General features: G+C 34.8%; 1 protein-coding gene across 1 annotated transcript in view; it reads right to left on the bottom strand.

Annotated features, from left to right (window-relative positions):
- Positions 1-2,466: 2,466 nt before the first annotated feature.
- Positions 2,467-24,097, bottom strand: part of Crk (Crk proto-oncogene, adaptor protein) — a 118,073-nt gene continuing 96,442 nt past the window's right edge. The window contains exons 5-8 of the mRNA XM_090385028.1: positions 23,857-23,988; positions 18,132-18,269; positions 15,675-15,752; positions 2,467-3,042 (exon numbers count right to left, since the gene is read on the bottom strand). Coding sequence (XP_090241154.1) covers positions 2,905-3,042; positions 15,675-15,752; positions 18,132-18,269; positions 23,857-23,988 — 486 coding nt within the window. The 3' untranslated portion in view covers positions 2,467-2,904. The remainder of the gene's footprint in view (positions 3,043-15,674; positions 15,753-18,131; positions 18,270-23,856; positions 23,989-24,097) is intronic.

Consider the following 24,097-nt stretch of genomic DNA (forward strand, 5'->3'; position numbering starts at 1 on the left):
TATATATATATATAGATAGATAGATAGATAGATAGATAGATAGATAGATACACACACAAATATATACACACAGTGAAAACTGGATGTAAGTTTTAAAAAACATGAAGAAAAGCAGAACAAATTCTGTACATGAAAGTTAAAAAGAACAAACTATACCATATTAATACCACTCTAGTTAAACATTAACAATATTTTACTTTTATCTTTAATATATATTAACTTAATGGTTTACTGGACAATTGAATGAAAATTTAAAAATATAAATACAACTTGGGCATGACTAAATTCATAGATGACTAATTTTAAGTATTGCTGCCACCTAATACTTCATTAATCACTTCCTTGGTGAACACATACAATGTGTCTGCCAAATCCAAACAATACTTTTTTAATTTTTTTTTCCAATGAAGGCCATAATTCTACTGAAGACTAAAACTGTGTGCAGTATATTTTTAAATTAATAAAATGTTTCTTTTGTATATGAGATATATTTTCTATTCAAAATTTGGATTTCCTTATTCCTTATTTTCTAAAATATGAGCCAAAAGTTTCCAGAATGGAAGTGTGGAGCACCAACTGCATGTAGTATAGTGGTGTGCCATTAGATACCACTGAACTATTCACTGAGTCAATGTGGTGACTTTCATACCAATAAGACATTGTGCTTTTGTGCAATTAATGTTTAAGTATGTTTCTGTTGAGTGTGCCTTGTGATTTTTGTAGCCAAATAAGATGGTGGATGTTAAGGAAGAGCAAATTTGCATTAAATTGTCAAAAACATGGAAAAATAGCTTCAGACTTGTGAAATACTTAAACAAGCATTTGGTGATAATACTATGGGTAGAACACAAACTTTTCAATGGTATTTGCACTTACGAGATGGCAAAACTTTGGTTGGGGATTTTGAGCAATCAAGTTGGACCGATGAAAACTTTGAAAAAGTGCATTGAGCCATTAATGAGGACAGATAGCATAAGCTTAACAATATTTGTGGCATTCTAGGCTTATTATACAGTATGTGCTGATGCATTTTAACTGAAAATTTAAACATGAGGCAGATTGCTGCAAAAATTTGTGCCCCATTGGTTGGGTGACAAACAGAACCAGAACCAGCCTTTTCTATGTGCAGGGATCTGGAAGTAGACCAGACAGTTAGTTCCTTTCCAAGATCATAACAGGAGATGAAAGCTGGGGTTGTGGTTATGGCCCAGAAACAAAGCAGAAGTCCTTTCAGTGGGAAGTCCATCATCTCATCGTCTCCACATCCAAAAAAAGACTAGGCAAGTCAGGTCAAACATCAAAAGCATGCTGATTGTTCTCTTGATGAGGGAATTATTCATCAGGAGTTCTTTCTGCCAAGCCAAACTGAAAGTGTTGGATAGCATCACAAAACAGAAGTTCCGGAGATGCTTCAAACAGTAGAAGTTTGAAGGGGATAATGCCAAGAAGTAATTAACATAAGTCTAATCTAATTTTATTGCCCTAGTCTGGAAACTTTTGGCTCATACCTTGTATTTGCAAAAACAGTCTATATGTCTACAGACTCAGACTGAGGGGACAAAGAATTAAATCTAGATATTCTTAAAATAAAATAACGATTCCTCTCTAAATCACGATCTTAAAATAAGCAGAGCCAAAAATAACAGTTCAGTTATAAATTCAAATTTTTTTATACAGAATGGGTAAAATGATATTTGGTTGGTGGGGTGGGATGGGGGGTTGAAGAGATTAAAACAGCTTATCAGCAGATTAACTTTTAGTGCAAAATTTTAAGTTTGCATTAAAAGGTAACATATTTGTTATAGTAATTTTTTTTAGAATTACTTCTAATGCATTTTAAAATACAATATTTGTAAATGATACATATGGCACTGAATTAGATGGAGATTAATGAATTTGATAATATAAAAGAATGCACAGATGTTTTCTTGATGATAGCAAGTTCTGCACTGTTGACTTTTTTTTTTTATTAAAAAATACTGTACTTTTTTAAATGCTGATTTTAAATGCTTTACTGCCTGAATGTCATATCATGGTAGTGCCATTTTATACTATACCAACTAAACTAATACTAATAATTTAGAAAGCTATAATTTAATCAACCAAGATTGTAGATATTGCTTTTTTTTTTTTTAATCTTTTATTATTAACATTCTGATTAGTAAAGGAAAAATAACTTTATGATCTAAGAAATTGTTATAATTATTTTAGATTCCATGACTTTTTTTGCACTGCCAGATCACATATCAACAGACACATATCTTAAAACAATTTTTTTAAACAAAATATGAAAAAAAAATTTCATATCAATTATGTTTATTATAATAGATTTTTAATATTTAGGGGTTGGACATGAAATTATCCAAATCATTCTTTAATGTTTTCTTAAAAAAGGAAGCATTAAATTGACTACATTTTCCAGGAGCAAAAGTGAAACAGAACTTGTTAACCCTGCCTATATATGAGCATAAAATAATGACAATCACTTTTACTTTAAAGAGCTCATGTTAATAGCAAGACTTCAATCCACAACACTGGCACTGATTGATAATAGGACAAGACTTATTTAAATTTTAATAATATTCCCTAATCTAGTTTCCTTTAGCCCTAATGGAAGAAATTTAAGTAATTTCTTAAGAAAAATAGAATGTGGTAAAGTTAACCACAAATACAAGAAGGCCTCAGTATATCCACTCATTTTTTTTTTTCTTTTTTCCAATCTTTGGCATGGTAAATTTAGAGGGCTACTGCGTTACCCCAGGAGTTGTGAACATCTGCAGCAAATCTACTATACATAACTAGAACTAATTATGACACAAACAATGATTACAGGAAGTTAACTGCATTGCTGAGCAGATGCTGGCACTTTGATCACAGTATCTGAAATGTTTAAAACACAGGATGTTAGGATTCATCATCATCAGGGTTGTCTGAGTCAATAAATTCAACATGAGTAAAAGGGAAATGTCCAACTTTTCCTTTTAACTCTCCTTCCCACTGGCCATTGATGTTCATCTTTGTGACTTTAATAATGTCCCCTACCTAAAAAAATAAAAATAACGTATATATGTAAAGCAAAGCTATGAAGAAATTTTGTCTCCTATGTTTAACTTTTATTTTTTGCAAAGAATTTAATAAATATTACAATAACATTAGCTGAACTGTAAACATAAATGAACTGTAATAATTGTAAAACTTGCCTGAAAAAAAAAAAAAAAAAAAAGAAGCTAATTAAAATATACAGTGGATTCCAGTTATTTGGGCCACCGATTTCAGGGCAGCCGTTTATTTGGGACAAATCTTAAAAAACAGAACCCAATCGAGAAAATAGCCAGAGTTTACTTCGCTTAATTGGGACAAAATGCCGTTTAATCGGGGCAGGAGACCGCAGCACTGGAGATTACCCTACGATTGTCTCCGACCGTACCACGTAGTTCGGTTGGATTTCTGGAGGTCACAACCATAAAACAATTAGCAGTCACCTGTTTATTGGGTTTTTCTGTTAGTGCAATCTATCATAAATGGATAGTAAACTCGATCTTATTGAATTTGCGATAATACCGACAGCTGGAATTCTGTGGGTTATTATGGTAAAATGTGTTTACCATAAATGTGTTTTCCATGGAATCTTCAATCACATATATATATATATATATAAAAAAATTTATTTTCAGATCTTCTCTTCATTCCTATTTTTAAAGCTTTGTAACTCGTTACTCAGTTCTCACTTGCATGTATTGTGTTACTTGCAATTTGTGTGTGCTGTGTTCTTTGTTACTGATTGCTTATCTTTTTACTGTTTTAAATTTTAACCCCCGCCCACAAATGTCAGTGAACAGAAATGTCAACTAGTTTAGTTAGTATGTACATATTACAGTACGTATTAATTATTCCAATTATCACGTATATTCTTCCGAATTTCATGTATCATTTAATTTTTTAATTGGTAAGGTAATAAAGGGTAAATTTGTGCTTAATATATCTTGAATTTTATAGCCTGTGGATATTTCTCCTATTTTCACTAATTAGAATCGCTATTTAATAGAATTAAAATTCAATTCAAAAAACTTGATCACAATGACCGGCACTTACTACACATCGTATAGTGAATGGTACTTTATTATGGTGAGTTCATCGTAACGTGATTTGATTGTACAGTGAACTAATTGTAAGGGGAGGGGGTACATTGTATTTTTAACTATTTACGTGAAACTTTGGATAATTGGGGCAGCCGCTTAATCGGGCCAAAATGCACTAGTCCCGATGTGTCCCAAATAATCGGAATCAACTGTACTTTTAAAGGGTTGTATTGTTTACCAACAATACAACTCATTCATTATCACTAGAGATAGAGAATTATATGTATTTGATGCATGCACATGCAAATACATATTGTAGCAATTATAACCATTAGTGCATATAAATGTATATAACATGAATATTATTAGCAGCACTGCATATTTTGTTAATTAAATCAATTTTCAAGCATTAAACTCTGATATGTGATTTCAATCACTGGAAATATTACAATAACATTAGCATGGGATAACACATCAACAGCGTTTTACTTTAATTCTCACTCCATCAATGATATTGGATGGCAGTATATTTCTTGAATGTGTAAGAGTTCAGTTTAGCTATAAAAAATTTACAGAATAGACAGTTCCAGCTTTTATTCAATGTCAAAAATAAAATTTGCTGCTCAACTTATGGAATTATTGGATCATCACCAATCACAAAAAAGAGTTCACTAAAGACAGTAGAATTTTTTTTAGAATGTTCCATGAATAAAAAAATTTTAGACTGACTAATATGTGAAGATAACATTACATAATGTAAAAAAAAAAAAAAAAAAATCCAGATCAGTCACTTTTACCCAAGCTGTGTACTACAAAAGAAGATAAAAGTGACTTTTTACAGGATTTCCATCTTGACTTGGTTAGCAGCAATATTCCTTTCAATAAGTTAAACAATACAGTTTGCAAATGTTTTTTGAAAAAATATTGTATAAATCAAAACATTTCAGGCAAATCTACCTTGAGGAAGAAGTCTTTATATTTATAATTATCATTTGTGACACTTGTCAAGGTAATGGAAAAAATTTGTATTAGTATTGACAAATCGTGCAAGGAAGCAAACTCAGAGAATGAGCCAACAAAATTTGTTCCAACAATCAATTGCCCTTTGGCTGAAAGCAAATGTCTGAACATCTACTTTTGTTTGTTTGTTTAAGGGTTTAATGGCACATCAGTGTCTGAGGCTATAATACGCTAAGTCAACTGAACATCTGTAACCACCCTTCCTCAATTTAACATGTTCACCGCCTTTATGCATATAAGTATCAAATATCCATGCACTGTGTGCTATAACACATATGAGTGATCGATAACAGAGTTATTGATCCCTCACAAGTGTTATATCGATCCCATTAAGTAAAGGCACATGAAATTAATTACTACTCAATTTTGGCACACTGACCGAACTCTTTGCAGCAATGTTTGGTTTTTCTTTATAGACTTGCATATAGTTTTATTTGTTCTTTGCTTTTATTAGTTTATGTACATGAACTTTTAATAAAATTTTACAAATTGTTCTGATTACAGCTCAGCACAAAGGTTCATTTTTAGCTATAAATTCCAAACTTTTACTTGTCATTCATTATTTGCAAATTTTTAGAATGCTGAAGATGTTGCAATATTGATGTTTTTCAATATTCCAAAAATTACAGCATGTTAGATGCACCATCTCAAATATAGGTGGCAGTAAAGATGTTAAACTTATGTCTCCTTATGTGTTGCCTGAGAGTGAGGATGCCATCAACATTTAGCTTACTCAATCCATTCAAAGCCTTAAACTCCCCAATAAGAACTCCCTGCAAATGCCTCATTTCCAGACACTGCAATCTGCAGAACTGAAGCTTTCTTGATAAGTGTAACCTTTTGTTTCTCTCACTAATCTTGTTCTTCTCTGCAACTGTTCCAACAGATCCACATCCTTCTTAAAATGAGGTTTCCAGACCTGTATTTCAAACTCAAACAATTTCCTGATGAAACCTTCATAAGCTTTATCAGGAAATTTTGGAATTAGTCAAAAGCATTATTCTCCCATATGAATTATTTTTAAAATTATTTTAAACCCTGAACTGCATTTGAATGTTTTTAATAAAACTAGATAAAAAAAAAACAAAGAAAAAAAAAAAAAAAAAAAACAACAATGTCGCTGTTTAATATCAACAATACGTTAATGTTAAACAATAAGTGAGCAGGGAGGACATGTTCATTAAATCAACTCATAAGTCTCACTCTCCAACTGAATCGTGGTTTTCTGTAAATAAGCTTGACATGATAGAGCTACAGTAATTCAGTTTGTTTACAATGAGCTATTTCGGCATTTTCCAAATGTTAAGTAAAGATTAATGTTATCAGTACAATTTGCAGTTTTTTTTATTCCTAGAAAACTTGCTTTAAATTTTAGATGTGCATTACTTTCATTTTCTTTATATGTACAGTAGAAAATCCATGATTTCTGTCATGCGAATTGGCATGATGGATGCTTTTTTTTTTTTTTTTTTTTTTTAATGTGAACCCCAAACACGAGAGGTATTAGAACCTATAGTACTTAGTACTGTGCTTGGGTTGGAGGTTGAGAAGATGAAAGAAGATATTTGTTGACATTGGACTTGAACTTCTGTAGATTGTAATTTTCAGGAAATACGTATGAAGGAAGGTTGTTCCAGAAAACGGCAGTTGAATGAATAAATGAGGAAGATGAAAAGTTGGTTCTGTGGGTTTGAAGTTGGACAGTAAATGGATGTTGGCTGGTGGCGGCACGTGTTTGGACTGTTTTGAAAGAGAGGGCGGGAATTATAGAAGCCAGTTGAGAAGAACAGTGCCCATGGAAGTATCTGTAGAAGAGGCATGCAGCAGAAACAATACGTCTATGAGAAAGCGAGTGGAGAGACTCTGTTAGAGATGAATCATTAATTAACCTAACTGCCCTCTTCTGAATGGAATCAAGAAGCCTGAGAGGTTTTGGGGGCACCACCCCAGATGTGGGAACAATATTCCATAGCAGGGCGGATTTGCGATTTATACAGAGTGAGCAGCTGTTAGGAAGAAAAGTAAAGGCGAGAGCAAAAGAGAAAACCAAGTTTTTTAGATGTAGAGGAAGTAATATTTGTAATGTGCTTGTGCCAAGAGAGATTAGAAGTCAGAGTAATCCCCAAAAGAGATATATCATTTTGCCTAGAAATCGGAGTGTCACTAAAGATAAGAATAGGAGCAGAAGAATCCTTTTTGCAAGATATAAGACAAGACTGAGTTTTAGAAGGGTTGAAATCAACTAAGTTGTCTTTGCCCCACTGGAGAATTACCTGAAGATCGGCATTTAAGGAATTGGTAGCAGATTTTCGAGAAGTTGAAGCTGATTGAGCAGGACAAGGTTTCTCAAAATGGAAAGTTGAATGCAATGTGCTATCATCGGCAAAACTATGGATAGGATTTCCAGTCAATGGAAGAAGGTCACTGATATACAAAAACTGGGGGAAAGAACTGAACCTTGGGGGACACCGGCATTAGTGGAGAAGTTAGAAGACAGAGAGCCATCTACCATCACCCTCAGTGAGCGATCAGAGAGAAAACTGGATAACCAATTACTAAAAACAGTTGGCAAACCATAAGATGGAAGCTTGTTTAGAAGACCTTTATGCCAAACACGATCAAAAGCCTTTGAGATGTCAAGAGCAACTACTTGTGTTTCACCTAACCTTTCCATTGAATTAGCACATTTTCACAGCTGCTAGCACATTTTCTGTTTAGTCTCTTTTGGTTTTGTTTTCAAAGCTTCAGCATTGTGAAGGATGGCACCAAAGAGAAACCTAAAAACTTTGTCAACTGCAGATGAAATTTAATTCACTGAGGCTACAGAAAAGGGTGATGAAATTGCTGCTGAAGTTGGGATTCCTCCTATTATACTCTCTCTACTTATCTGGCAAATAAGGTCCCTTAGCAGTAAGAAACAAATGAGAAGTACAAGTTAGATCTAAACAAATATATATTAAAATAGTTTTCTCAGTACTGAGTAAAGAACATTCCTTTAAATGGGATATTTACTCATGGGAATGATGCATAATTTGCTAAAGATCTTAAGCATGAAGGATTTAAGCAAGTCATAAATGGTTAATGAATTTACAAAAAAAAAAAAAAAAAAAAAAATATATATATATATATATATATATATATACAGGCATACCTCGGTTAACGTTACCTCTGATAACGAAGCTTCGATATAACGAAGTCCGCAATTTCAAGCCCCATTTAACATAAAAAATATTCCAGTTTAATCACCTGAAATCTAAACAAACTGAAGAAATTACGGAAACCTTTGGGGCTTCTCGTGGTTGGTTCGAGAAATTTAAAAAACGGGCCAGGATTCATAGTGTAAAATTAACAGGAGAAGTTTCCAGAAAAACTAAAGGAAATAATTGAACGTGAAAAATTTCCACCAAATTTGGTGTTCAATGTTGACGAAAGCGGTTTGTTCTGGAAACAGCTACCAACAAAAAGCTTTATTTCTATTGAAGAAAAATCAGCTGCTGGGTTCAAAGCAGCCAAAGACCGTTTAACGTTACTCTTTGGATCAAATGCCTCTGGCGATTATAAATTAAAATTGTTATTAGTTTACCATTCAGAAAATCCGAGGGCGTTAAAAGGTAACATAAAAATGAATTCACCTGTAATATGGAAAGCAAATAGAAAAGCGTGGGTTACCAAGGAGTTATTTACTGATTGGTTTGTTAACCACTTTTGTCCTGAAGTAAAACGGTATTGTCAAAAAAACAACTTTGAAGAAAAAGCTCTTTTGTTGTTAGACAATGCTCCGGGACATCCTACTGATCTTAACACGTTGGACACATGCATTCCTGTCAAAGTTGTGTTTCTTCCAGCAAACACAACTTCCCTGATTCAACCATTGGATCAGGGAGTAATAGCATCATTTAAAGCTTATTATCTGCGTCGAACATTAAGCAGTTTAACTGAACTAGAGGATAAAGAGGAAATGACAGTTAAAACTTTTTGGAAAAACTACACCATTAAAAACACAATTGAAAACATTGATAGTTCTTGGAAAGAAATCACTAAGAAATGCTTACATGGAGTTTGGCGCAAAATATGGCCAGAAGTTGTACTAGAAGAAGAAAACAGCATCCAAGAAATTAGAAATGAAGTTATCCAGATGGCTCGATCAATAGGTTTCGAAAATGTCAATGAAGAGGATGTTAGAAATTTATTGAATGCAGAAGATGATGGTTTTTCAGTGGAAGATTTAGAAAACCTTGTTAGCAACGAAGACAAAGATAATGAAGACGAAGTTAAAGAAGTTCCTGCTGAAAAAGTGTTAACAACCAAAGATTTAAAAATGTGCTTAAATGACATTGAAAACGTTTTAAATTTTTTTAGTGAAAATGATCCTGATTTAGGAAGAAGTTTTATTGTTAAGCGATTAGTGTTAAATGCAATAACTCCGTATAGGCAATTGTTAAATGAAAGAGGAAAAAAGCATAAGCAATCAACTTTAGACTCATATTTTAAAATGTGATTTCACTTTGTATGTAAGTTGACTGTTTATTTAATAAAACTTTTCTTTGTTCGAAAAAAAAGCTTTTCATTTTCTTTACGTAGGAACGTATCCCTATTCTGGCCATAGTATTTTTACCTCTGAAAACGAAGTTTCGCTTAACGAAGTAATTTCGTGGAACGCATCCTATTCGTTATTCGAGGTATGCCTGTATATATATTTTTTTTTTGTTGGGCATAACCAAAGTAGTTTCACTTGATTTTATAAATATTGACAGCAATAGTGAAATTAGATATTGAAACTCTGATGCAAAGATAGTTTCTCAGACATAATCACAAGAAGAAGAGAGTGAAAGAGAAGATGAGTTGATGCAAAAGAAGGAATTAATATGCCTACCACCCAGGAAATTTGGGAGGCAATAGCGTACTGCATAGATTTATTGAGGTCTTCCAGTTACAACAAAAAATAATTTCTCTGCATTAATCAATACTGAGGACAATGTGGAAGGAAAATCTAAGAAAATGCATCAGACCCTTCTTACTGAATATTTTAAATAAAACAAGTGTATGAGTTTATATTTTTTAATAAAGTGTAATACAATTCTGTAGTTATAAAACTATCCTTTTTTTTTACATTTAATTAAAATGTGAACTATAAAAATATACCAATAAGGTCTACTAATTTTTTTCAGTTTTGTTCATGCAGCAACTTATTTTCAATAGAAAAGAAGTAAAATTGGGTAACTAAAAGTGTTATTCATCTCTCTTTGAATCACTAAGCATCTATTGCAGTTTCATAACAAAACCCCATTCTAACTTTTACAAACTGGAATCCATAAAACTTTACAATACAGATCTGCTTTCTGATAGAACATGGTAAATAGCATTCTAGAAAGTTTCTTTCAAATTAATAATAAGTAGCTAATGCTTATCATACAGCACAACAGGAAAATTACACATAGCACTGAGCTACAATAAAATATATTGCAAAGTTATTTACTTTGTTTATATCTTTTTAAAAGTACTTATTATTATTTATTTTTATTTATTTTTTTTTCATTTTGTTCAATTAACATAGTACTGATGATTAAATTTTTTTTTTTTTTTTTTTGCATCATGGAATTATTTTTCTCTGTGTGTGTGTGTGTGGGGGTATATAGCATTAACCTCTATGGAAAGGACGAAATGATCAATGATTAATTAATATGTATACATACCTTAGAAAATGTTCTACAAAAATGAACTAAAATGGTACTTCTTATACAGGATCCAAATAAGCATTCACAGACTACAAGCAGAAACACTTGAAGTGCATGAAACATTGTCAGCAATGCAATTTACACACTTCAAAACAGCTAGTAATTATCATTTTTTTTTTTTCTATCATGGAAATATATTACAGAAACACACAAGTTCTCCTGTAACTCTGAACTCCTCACAAGAACAAACCCCAAAATCAAATAAAAGAAATTAGAATACATGTTTTCTCATGTAGCCTGAAGAACTATATTCATGGAGCAAAAAACTGCAAACTAACACAAGTTCAGAGAAATCACCTGCAGCAAAATAAATAAATCTACATGAAAATTGTATTAAACTCAAATATGAATTTAACATAAACATTAGAGAAGAGATGTTTTTGCAGATATGAACCTGTTGGTTCTGGTTTAAATCACATGTGCTAAGAACATATTATTCAACCAAAAGGGAACAAACATTTTCTTCAGTTTGTTCCCTTCAGGATTCTTCATGTTTGAAAATATATCTTTTGTTTGATACTTGCAGCTCACCAATGAATTTAGTCTGTCAAAGTAGTTATCCGCCACTGTTTACAACAGAAGCAGAGCGTGTTTACTCTATGACAAAAAGCAAAGTCACTAATAGCTGTACGGGAGTAACCACCTACACTGATTTTAAACATTATGTGCATATATAATGTTTAAATTATTGAATTAACATTTAATTTATTAGCATTTAGCATTAGCATTAGCAGAGGCATATGATGCAAGAAAGCAAGCTTATTCAGCATCAGCCAAAAAAAACAAAAAAAAAAAAAAAAAACCCACTCCCATTTCACCCCTCCGTTCGTTCGAAATACCTGTCCAGTTGAGCTTTAAATTTGTTTAGGCTATCAACTTCAACAACCAGTGATGGAAGTCGGTTCCACCAACCAACCACCCGCTGGCCAAAGGCAAATTTCCGCACATCTATCCGACATCCGTCCTTCCTCAATTTGAATTTATGCCCTCTGAGGTGATTATTCTGAGAAAGATGAAGAATCCCATTGGCATTGAGCATGCTCAAACCATTCAAAGCCTTATACACCTCTATCAGATCACCTCGCCGGTGCCTAGTCTCCAGACTCTGTAATTTGCAAAACTTAAGCCTTTCTTCGTAAGAGCAACCCTTTGTTCCATTTACTAATCTTGTTGCCCTTCTCTGTACCCGTTCCAGCAGCTCTACATCCTTCTTGAAATGAGGCCTCCAGACCTGTATACAGTACTCAAGATGTGGCCTTACCATTGCCTTATACAAGGGAATAATCACCTCCTTATCCCTGCTAGAAAAATTCCTGTATATCATTGACAAGACACCATGAGCTACTCTTGCAGCTCGTCTGCACTGCTCAGAGAACTTCATATCTGCCTGCACAATTACCCCCAGGTCCTTTTCATTCTCCACCACTGTCAGTGTAGTACCGTAGAGTTGATACGTTGCTCTGGGGTTACTGTTTCCCATATGCAGCACTTTACATTTGTCGATGTTAAACCTCATTTGCCACCTCTCAGCCCATCTGTTCAACCTGTCCAGATCCTGTTGCAGCAGCATAGCGTCAGTATTGTCCTTAACGACCCTGCCAACCTTTGTATCATCTGCAAACTTGGACATTAAACTTGATATCCCATCATCAATATCATTCATAAACACCAAAAACAACAACGGAGACCCAACACTGAACCTTGAGGAACTCCACTAATAACATTAGTCCACGTTGAGCAGTGTCCATTGATTACCACTCTCTGTCTTCTGCCACTCAACCATCCCCTTATCCATAGCAGCAATTTGCCTCCAATGCCACACTGCTCCAATTTGTGCAGCAGTCTTCCATGTGCAACAGTATCAAAAGCCTTTCTAAGATCCAAATATATAATATCAAAGTTATTCCCTGCATCCAGTTCTTTTGTGACTACATCATAGTATCCAATCAAATTGGTCAGGCAAGACCTGCCCTTAACAAAACCATGCTGCGTCTGAGCTATAACTGAATTCTTGTCTAGATGATCCTGCAGTGCTTCTTTAACCAGTGCCTCCATTAATTTACCTGGAACAGAAGTTAAACTAACAGGTCTATAATTACTTGTGTCAGCCTTTGAACCTCCTTTGTGAATTGGGGTCACATTTGCACATCTCCAGTCCATAGGTACCTCCCCTGAGTCCAAGGAAGCTCTCATAATTATGGCTAAGGGTTTGCTTACTTCCTTTGCTGCCTCCTTTAATATAACTGGATAGATCCCATCCACCCCAGGTGCCTTTTTTATGTTTATCCTCAACAATCTCTCCTCCACTTTCCTCTCAGTTATTACAAAATCATCCAGCTCACTGCCAATGTTTACTTTACCTACATCATTCTCCTTCCTGAATAACTCCTCATGCATGAATGTAGATGCAAAATACTCGTTTAGATTGTTAGCCACCTGAGCAGGATCCTCAACTGTTGAACCATCAATATCCAGTGGACCAATCTGATTCATCCCTTTCCTTTTCGAGTTCAAGTATGTAAAGAACTCTTTTCTGTTTTTCTTTGCATCCTTTGCCAAGGATTTTTCATAGTCTGCCTTTGCCTGCCTAATCTCCTTTGTGACTTGGTTACAACTTATATCTATCATAGGCTTCCATGTCACCCATTAATTTGTATGTATCCCATGCATTTTTCTTCTCTGCCACATGTCTCATTAGTTCATCTGACAACCATTTAGGCCTAAACCTTGAACAATATTTCTTAGTTGGTATGTAAAGCCTGGTAGCCTCCAAGATTAGTTCCTTGAATGCTTCCCATTTTGAGTTTGCTGTTGGTAACATCATCAGTTGGTCCCACTGTATAGAATTTAAATACTGTCTCAGACCATCATAGTCGCCTTTACGAAAACAAAAACCCTTCCCTTTACCTCTGATGGTAGTTACCTCCTTGAGTAAATCCCACTTCAACACACTGTGATCACTGCCACCTAGTGGTTCATTTATCTGCAGGTTCTTAATGCATGAAGAATCACTACTGATAATCAGATCAAGAGTATTGCTCCCTCTTGTTGGCTCACGAACATGCTGATGTAGAAAACAATCATCCAATAAATCCACAAAAGCCTTGCTAGTGTGCGAGTGACCAACCCACAAATTCCAGTCAATATCTGGGAAATTAAAGTCCCCCATTATAAGACTCTCTGATTTACTGGCCCACTCTATTTCCCTGTACAATATCTTATTATACTCATCAGAGTCATTAGGCCTATAGCACACTCCTACTCTCAATTTTGATTTCCCTATGCTTATGTCACACCAAACTGACTCGACGCTGCCCTGTCCATCGATGTCGACTGGCTTCACTTCCTTGGACTTTATGTGTTTCTTAATTAATAGCATGACCCCTCCTCCCCTCCTGTCCTGTCTATCCTTTCTATACACATTGTATTCCCCAAATTCCAGTTCCGCATTACTTATATCTGTGTGACACCACGTCTCTGATATCCCAACAATATCTGCCTTTGATGTTTTGAGCAATACCTCAAATTCATCAAATTTATTTACCAAACTCCTAGCATTGGTGTACACGCAGGTATACATGCACCTGTTTCTATTCTTAGCTACCCTAACACAACCCATGTGTTTACTTGTACCGCAATGACTACCAGCAGTCTCTGAAATATCCTGCATCCTGTTTTTCAGACTTCTGCTCATTTCAATAGAAGCAGTGCAAGAATCACTTCCACCTCTGCCACTGGCTACTGTTAATCTATTAGTCCTTGTATCCCCCCCAACTAGCAGTTTTCCGACCCACCTAACACTGCCTCGACAGCATCAGCAAAAATTCTTGCACCCTTTCTATTTAAGTGTATCCCATCCCTGTAGAAGCAATCTCTCCTGTTAACAAGTACAGTCCAGGCTGAAAAAAATTCTACCCCTTGAGCCTTGCACAATCCCTCCAGGGCCGAATTGATCGACAAGGCTCTCATCATATACTCCCTCCTATTGAATTAACATTGCCTGACTGGTTAAATGTGAATTACAGAATATTAGAGTTTATTTTGATTCATGAGCTTGCTGAACATTTACCAATTCTTGACGGTGGCTTTCAGCAAGGTTAAATAACATTAGCGTGGCTAGTGGCTAATATTATTTTATTTAATAATATTAAATAATTCGAGTGGCTGTAACTTCAGTTGTAATTCTCTGGAGATTTCAAATAAAAATTAAAGTTAACTTGCTGAACATGGATTGCAGCTGCATTTATCAGCTCTCCAGTATTTTCAGCTTTAAGTTTGGAATAAATAATTTTAAACAAGAATTTCACTTTGGTTTCAGGACTAACTAAATTGAAACTTGTAAATAATAGCTAAACTCTAAGTTTATTACAGCAGCAAAAGCAACTCTGTTATAAAAGAAATCACACTTATTATTCTTCATATGAAATGACTTGGCATACATAAAGCCAAAGCAATTATAAAATATGAGAATCAGAGCTCACTAGCTCTAAATAGTGAGTTTAGGTGGTAAAATACATTGGGTGATTTCAGCAAGTCTTCTCCAACATAGACTCTAGAATAAAAGCTTTCTCTGAAAGGTATCTATGTCAGTGATCTATGTTAAAGTGAAATTATGCATCACTCAAATATTAAAAAAATGCCAGAAGCCATAAAAATGCAATATGACTTTTAATCTCAGATATAAGAAGTATCATCACACAGAAAGATTCTGATAGTGCCAATGCAAACAATAATATCCCTGAAGAGCACAAAATCCTTTTAAATAATGAAAATTAAAAATAAATTTGCTCCTAGAATATAGAATAAAATTATGTGTGAATATAATTTTATAAGTACCCACCTCTAATTTCAACGCTGTCTTATCATAAGCATTAGGTACTCGAGCTTGTTTAACTCTTGCTAGAGCTGGCAACTTCCTCTGAAAGACAGAACAAGTTAGGTTGAAAGAATGTGAACAGTTCTTTGTGGTCCAATTTTTATGGCATGAAAAATGCTGACATAATCATAAATAAAAACTATTAACTACCATATATTCTGGCACATAAGTTTACCCTTACTTTTTGCCTTGAAAATTCTTTCTTAAGTCATTGTATAAATTGACTCCTCATTTTACTTCTCTGCAAACAACTCAAATATGGAAGTGAATTTCTATCATACATTGACAATCTCAAAAGTTTACTTTTTAAAGTAAACCCAAAAACAACATCCAACAAAATTTTTCAGTTTTAAAAGGCAAGCAACAATGTATATTTTTGAGAAATATAAATGTAATAAATTATAAAAATACTGGTATTAATCCATGTCTTTTTGACCTTAAGCAAGTCCTTTTAATTTTTTAGATGTTTTTTAGTGCTTCAAAGGTTAACTTATAAGATGAATATATGGTATACATTTTAAATTAGTTTCAATGTCAAAATTATATATATAAGCTAGAGAGAATAATTCTGCCCTACCAAAGAACCATATCTGATAGTAAATACATTCACAATAAAAGAAATCACACTTATCATTCTTCATATGAAATGACTTGTATATAAGCATACATAAAGCCAAAGCAATTACAAAATATGTTGCGTTGCAAGGCATAACACAAAGTGACACTCGTTAACTGTTTTGTAGCAGTATTAGCCATTTGCTAAAAAACTATTTAATTTGCCATTTGCTAAAAAAACACATCTGTACTTTCTGACTGTATTTAATTCATATTTCAAGAGGAGAGAATAGTCAGATGCACAGAAGTTTACTATGAATAATCTTCCATGCCTTCAAAATAGTCTGGACTACATAACACTGGTATACATAACTTTTCAGTCACAAGAGTTTTGTTCCCAAACTGATTACCAAAAATCAATGTCATTTTTTTCCTACATGTCAGAATTTTCAAAAAGTGACATTACAACATTTGCCTTAATATACTCAGTTGACCAATATTAACAGAATGCTTATTTTTGATTTCAGATAACTGCACATCATTGGTTTATCAACAATGCCAATTCCCTCTATTACACTTTTGAATATTTTACACAATGAAATCAGAAAAAGGATCATCTGCATGCACTGATTTTACAAGAAAACAAGTGCTTATTTTGGTGTTAGAACTGGCAACTAGGAAAAATCATGGCCCCACATTATGTCTAGCATTTCTATACTAACATCATAAGAGAAGTTAATGGAAGACAAAAAATCCCTTGTATTTGTTATAAGGTAAAAACAATATAAACAATTACATTTCGTTATGGTGCGAACCAAAAGATCATCATAAGGTGGCTATTTTTGCTGTTGTTATTGTTGTTGGTTTTTAGGCACATCAGCAACTTCAGTCATATTGTGCCATTGTGTATTACATCTGTACTACAACCCTGATCTAAGAGACATTTAGAAATTCCACCAATCTATAAAGAGATGCAAACCCACACCTCACCAAATAAGTGACAAGTGACAAAACTATTATACAGGCTGTCACAAAAAGAACTGGATAACTTCATAAATTCATTGCAAAAATAAAAATGAAGTTCTTTAAAAAATAATTTACAGCTATCGACAGAACAACTCAAAGTTTTTTTTTACCATATCATAGGTAATTATAGGTGGTGATTGTGTCACGCAAGCGTAGCGTAAGTGAAAATGGTGTCTCCTCAATGTATTCATCAAAACAAACTCTGATGTTCAAAGCCCAAAAAGATCACTGAACAAAGTAATGGACAACAACCACCATCTTCTACTAGCATTCATGAGTAGCACTGAACGTTTATGGAAATGGGAAACGTTATAATCACAAAAAGGGTACTGACATCCTAGCAAAAGTGCTATGGAACATTTTCCAGTCAATAAGGGCATTAATATAAAAAGAGGAAAAGCATGGGAGAAGGATCTGAACAGTTGGGAACACTTAACATTAGTGGAGCAAAACTACCCAAAACTCAATGAATTCTATGCCACAGATCAATTAAAAATAGCACAAACATTCTTAAAATGTTACATCGTTAGTTGTGTGGGGGGCCTTGACTAGTAGTTGACTAAGTAGGAATTTGTACTAAAGACTTAAAACACTCATCATTTGAATGGCTAACTGTTCACCATTAAGAATTTTAAACTATATAGCTTAATTATCATTTTCCTTGAATGTACTTTGTGTTAAGAGTGAGTCTAAGAGGGGTCTATGTGATCCCATGCCAGATTACGAGGTTTTTTTTATTATTATTATTTTTTTTTTTAATTTTATTTTATACATAGCAAAAACAGAATTAATATTTATTTTCTCCACTGTAATAACTTAAATATGTCATAAATATCATACCTGAATATTTGAAGGAGTGTTATACTTAATTGGATCAGGTGCTGTTCTGGTATTCTGTGGGCCTTGACTAGGAGCTGACTGAGTTGGAGATTGAACACCTTGCCATGGCTGGCCATCTGCCAACATTGCTTCATCAACCTACAATATATATAAAATATATCTTTACAACAATATTTCTAAATTAAATATAAGCAGCTGCAAATAAATTCTATTTATGGTCATGTCATTAAATGTGGGCACAGCAACACCAAAAGGGTGTTGGGGAGGGAAGGGGCTAAAAAAATTTTTCCTAAGCAATCAGTTACACAACTTTGTGAAATTAACCTTGGTTATGTTTTTTAAAGCGAGAATGGAACATTAAAGAAATATAAACAATTACAACAATGAGTGGCATTTTTATTTGATGAAAATTATTCTTTGACTTATAAATGGAAAAAAATTAATGAAAATAACTGTAATGCTAAAAAGACTGCTGCTGCAGAACAAAGTATCACAAAGCGACACCTGATAACTGAGTTTTGTAAAAATAATATAGTGAAAGCCTCGACGGTTATGGTCTTGGCACTGAGAACATTAAATTAGATATAGGAGATAGATTGGGTATGTAGAAACCTGAGGTTAATGGTTTTGTAGAGCATATTCTGGACAAATACAAGATTTTGGTTAGGAACTATACATGGGCTCTGTATGCATAACAAATAGTGCCAGTGTAGAAGCATATCATTTTATTCTGTAGTGATATAGTTAGTAGCTTTCTTCCAACACAGGCAACTGCTTAGATGAAAGATACTATATCCCTCCAATTAAGTCCTGTACTCCAAAAATGTTCAGAAGTGCAATGATAAATCATTCAGACTGATGATGCTACATGGGTGAAGCAAAAAGACACCTTAAAGATTAGCTGGGAAATCACATTGGTGTTATATGAAATGCAGACTTCAGTTCAGTGGTTGCCAAGCGTATACAGCAAGATGTTTACAAAGTAAACCCTGTTTGGCATCCCATTATCAAGTATGAAAATGGCCAACAACAGAGGAAAGCATATCCATCCTGTTTTTTAGTCTCTGATACTGTAGTGTGATAAAGCCTGATGAAAAGTAAGAATACAGAGGGAGGGGAAGGTCAATTCTTAAATTTAAAGTTGGATTATGAAAGAGATAGCAGTGTCAATCATTCACAAGTGACATCATGAATCACATAGCCAACCTCACCTCTAGTATATTTAGGAAGCCACCAAATAAGTTATCATGACTGAAAAAGACAATGTCTGTTGAAAGCTACCATGTTTTTAGTTTGATATAGTGTAATTGCAGTGAAGTTCTATGATAATATTTTAAAGTTTTAAATGTAAATAGCTGGAGTTTCTGCAACAATATTTTACAGTTTTAACTAAAAATAGCCCTATAATTTATATGATGAGATTTTATATATTACATAAATAGTGATAGATGTTCTACAGTATGAAAGATTTATGAAATACAGTTTGATTGATATGAATAAAATTTTGTTATGTACAAGACTGTATAAAACTAAGAAGACACTTGTTAATTGTTTTATAGCAGTATTAGCACAGCAGCAAATGATGCAAAGAAACAACTCATACAGCAGCCAAAAAAATAAGTAAAATTTTAAACTATTTTTAGATAAACAATCTCTAGAGAGACCTGATGAATGTTTGCTTTTTCCAGATGAAAGTTTGCAGTTCAGTTGTTTAAAGATGTAAGCAGTGCCTGGAAGGCAACGGGGAACAGTTTCAACATTTAAGTGCTGTTCCATATATCTAAATATATAATATATTTTAGATCGGCATTAAGCATTTATTCCATATAGGTAAGCATTTACTCTACATAGGATTAGCATTTACTCTATATAAGTAAATTATTAGATTAGCATTAAATAAACAAACATGGAATTTATTGACCATCAAAGTATGTACACATTTTTTTTGAGACACCCTGTATTTACTAGGTGGTAGATGATTCTCATCAACCGGTGCAATACAACCACTTTACCTATTGGAACCCATGTTTAGTCTCCAGAGCCAAGTTCCGATCAACCCTTCCCCATCTCTTCCATAATGCAGTATGACTGATGACTTTTGAGGTTATGATGAACATCATGGTGAGATCCAATCTTCCTTACATTTCGAGGGTACAGCTCTAAAACGCTAGTTAGTACACTGGACCGAACCTATTGGTAACTCTTTAGGAGGCTTCCGGATCAGCTAGTGTATAATCTAGCTGCCTCTACTCTGCCGGATAGTGACTGGAGGGAGTCCGAGTAGTGTGTATGCAGGGGGCATTGTCGAGGCCACGTTATGTCAAGAATTTGGATATATTCTTACCATGTGTACGTCATATCCAAAAATTTCATTACTTCATACAGCATATCCATCCCCCAATTTTTCTTACTATTGAATACACCATGAATTGTCAAATACAGTAAGCTTATCTGCGAAAATATCTAAACCTCCCAAACACTTCCTAGTTCATTTCACAAATATACGTGGTCTTAATTCTAATCTCAACGATGTCCATTTCCACTTGAGTTTGCCAAACCCCCATGTGCTTTTTCTAACAGAATCTCAGTTATTGGTTGATTCAACTAATGATCATCTCAGTTGCCCAAATTATTCGCTGTATGATTCCTTTCGCCTCAAAGGTGGCACGTGCATATGTCCGTTCCGATATTCCCTGTCAGATACTTGGTAATTTGGAATCTCCTCTCTTCGATCTTCTCTGGCTGTTGTTATTGTTATTTTGGTTTTTAGGAGCATTAGCAACTAAGGCCATATTGCTCCATGATATGCGGTGGTCATTCCCTGACCTTTCTGCATCCTTTGTATTTGGTTGTGACGGGCTCGAACCCCGGTCTAATCAAGAAGCGTGTGCTACGCACTGCTGCTGCTCCTTCCCACCTGGCTACGAAGGCGCCCTCTTCTCTGGCTTAAAATCTCTCTACCTCATTGTGTCAAATTCATCTGTTGTCTTTACCGTTCTCCCAACTCCACTAATCACTTGGAGCTCTGACTTCCTCTCGTTACAAATTGACTTTCTCCAGTCCAACTTTCCTAACAGTGAGGCAATTTTCCTTGGTGATTTTAATGTTCACAACTCCAGCTGGCTTATGTTTTCTGGTCACATTGACCCAGCTTGTTGAGATGCTGAGGCTTTTGCAATTACTAACGACCTTGCACAGATTGTTCATTTACCTACAAGAATACTGGACAATCCTAACCATACAGCCAACACGCTTGATCTTTTTCTCACAAACAACCCTTCTAAGTACACGGTCGAAGTGAGAGGTCCTTTAGGCACTTCAGATCACAACTTGGTGATTGTCTCTTCTCCAATGGAGCCTTTATCTCATCGCTATTCCAAACCTCATATTGTTTGGCATTACAAGATTGCAAAATGGGATGACTGTTTCAAAACTTCTGATGTCACCGTTTGCTCAGATCGTATCAGTGAAATTATTCTTGTAGGAATTGGAATCTTTTATTCCACACTCCACTTTAAAATCTCATCCTTTATCTAAACCATGGTTTTCCAATAAATGTGCTAAGGCTCTTCAAGAGAAGAACGTTGCATATCGTAATTGACTTGTTTCCAATTCTTCATTTTCATTTTCTGCCTACACCAAAGCTCGCAACAATTGTAAAGCAGTTATTAATCAGTCCAAAATAGATTTTGAACAGGCTAAGAGTAGAAAACTTGCTTCTTGCCCTAATGGTAGCCGAGCATTCTGGTCTCTTGCCAAAGCTATTGGCCACACCTCCCACCCTTCCCAAGGTGGGAGGTGTTTTTCCAAGGCACTCCATTAAATGCCTCCTGTGGTCTTCCGTCAAAAGGATGTCAGAAGGATTTTGACAAATCTTAACGCTAAGAAAGCTCCAGGTCCTGATGGTATTTCTCCACTTGTTCTCAAAACCTGTGCTCCTGAACTCACTCCTGTTCTTTGCCGCCTTTTTTCACTTTCTTATTCCAAAGGTGTTTTTCCTTCTGCTTGGAAATTTGCTCATATCCAGCCAGTTGCTAAAAAGGGTGCAAAAATCCCTCCCATCCAATTATTGTCCCATTTCAATTACTTCTACTCTTTCTAAAGTAATTGGGAAATCAATTAACCGCCAACTCTTAAACTATAAAGAAACCTTCCGTCTGATCAACGATCGCCAGTATGGATTCCATCAGTGTTGATCCACTGGTGATATTCTGGCTTATGTTACCCATTTATGGACAAATTCAATGGAAAATTTCAGTGAAACACAAGCAGTTGCTATTGACATCTCAAAGGCTTACGATTGTGTTTGGCATAAAGATCTTCTAAATAAACTTCCATCTTATGGTTTGCCAACTGTTTTTTGTAATTGGTTATCCAGTTTCGTCTCTGATCGCTCACTGAGAGTAATAGTAGATGGCTCTCTGTCTCCACTAATGCTGGTGTCCCCCAAGGTTCAGTTCTTTCCCCCACTCTTTTCCTCTTGTATATTAATGACCTTCTTCCATTAACTGGAAATCCTATCCATAGTTTTGTTGATGGTAGCACATTGCATTCCACTTTCTATTTTGAGAAACCTTGCCCTGTTCAATCTGCTTCAACTTCTCGACAAAACTGGATAACCAATTACAAAAAACAGTTGGCAAAGACAACTTAGTTGATTTCAACCCTTCTAAAACTCAGTCTTGTCTTATATCTTGCAAAAAGGATTCTTCTGCTCCTATTCTTATCTTTAGTGACACTCCGATATCTAGGCAAAATGATATATCTCTTTTGGGGATTACCCTGACTTCTAATCTCTCTCTTGGTACAAGCACATTACAAATATTGCTTCCTCTGCATCTAAAAAACTTGGTTTTCTCTTTCGCTCTCTGCATTAGTTTTCTTCCAAACAGCTGCTCACTCTGTATAAATCACAAATCCGCCCTGCCATGGAATATTGTTCCCACATCTGGGGTGGTGCCCCCAAAACCTCTCTCTCGGGCTTCTAGATTCCATTCAGAAGAGGGAAGTTAGGTTAATTAATGACTCCTCTCTAACAGAGTCTCTCCAATTGCTGTCTCATAGACGTACTGCTTCATCTGCATGCCTTTTCTACAGATACTTCACTGTTCTTCTGAATTGGCTTCTATTATTCCCGCTCTCTTTCAAAATAGTCCGAACATGTGCCGCCACCAGCTGTTGTTGTTATTTGGTTTTTAGGAGCATTAGCAACTAAGGCCATATTGCTCTGGGGATATGCGGTGGTCATTCCGACCTTTCCGCATCCTCTGTATTTGGTGGTCACGGGCTTGAACCCCGGTCTAATCAAGAAGCGTGTGCTATGCACTGCTGCTTCTGCCCACCTGGCTACAGAGGCATCCTGCCACCAGCCAACGTCCATTTACTGCCCAACTTCAAACTGACATAACTAACTTTTCATCTTCCTCATTTATTCATTCAACTGCTATTTTCTGGAACAACTTTCCTTCGTACGTATTTCCTGAAAATTATAGTCTACAGAAGTTCAAGTCTAATGTCAACAAATATCTTCTTTCATCTTCTCTAATACCTCTTGTGTTTGGGGTTTTCATTAAATAAAAAAATTACTAACATCAATTACTTATGAGTTAGAAGAGGAAAAGTTGAGTAATAATGATTTGACATTTTGTAAATAAGGCTTTACATATCATTGAAAAGAAACAGAAGTGTAGAAGCTGGAGTGATAAAAAACAAATAAAGGACATACCTTCTCTACATAAGGTACAGGTATAGATCCTGTCTGACCCAAACTATTTCTAGCAGTCCACCACTGCTCTTCTTCTTTATCAATAATAGTGAGAATTTCTCCTTTCCTGAAAGGTAAATCATCAGGGTCGCCCTATGATATTAAAAAATTTCAAATTACTGCATTAAATAATCTGCATCTTTTGTTCTAATGCTTTTAAAACAACATATTTACTTCAACTGGTTTACTATTGATGACATAT

This window comes from Mastigoproctus giganteus, chromosome 1 (genome assembly GCF_048544385.1).
Source record: "Mastigoproctus giganteus isolate SK-2022 chromosome 1, ASM4854438v1, whole genome shotgun sequence".
Taxonomy (NCBI): Eukaryota; Metazoa; Arthropoda; class Arachnida; order Uropygi; family Thelyphonidae; genus Mastigoproctus; species Mastigoproctus giganteus.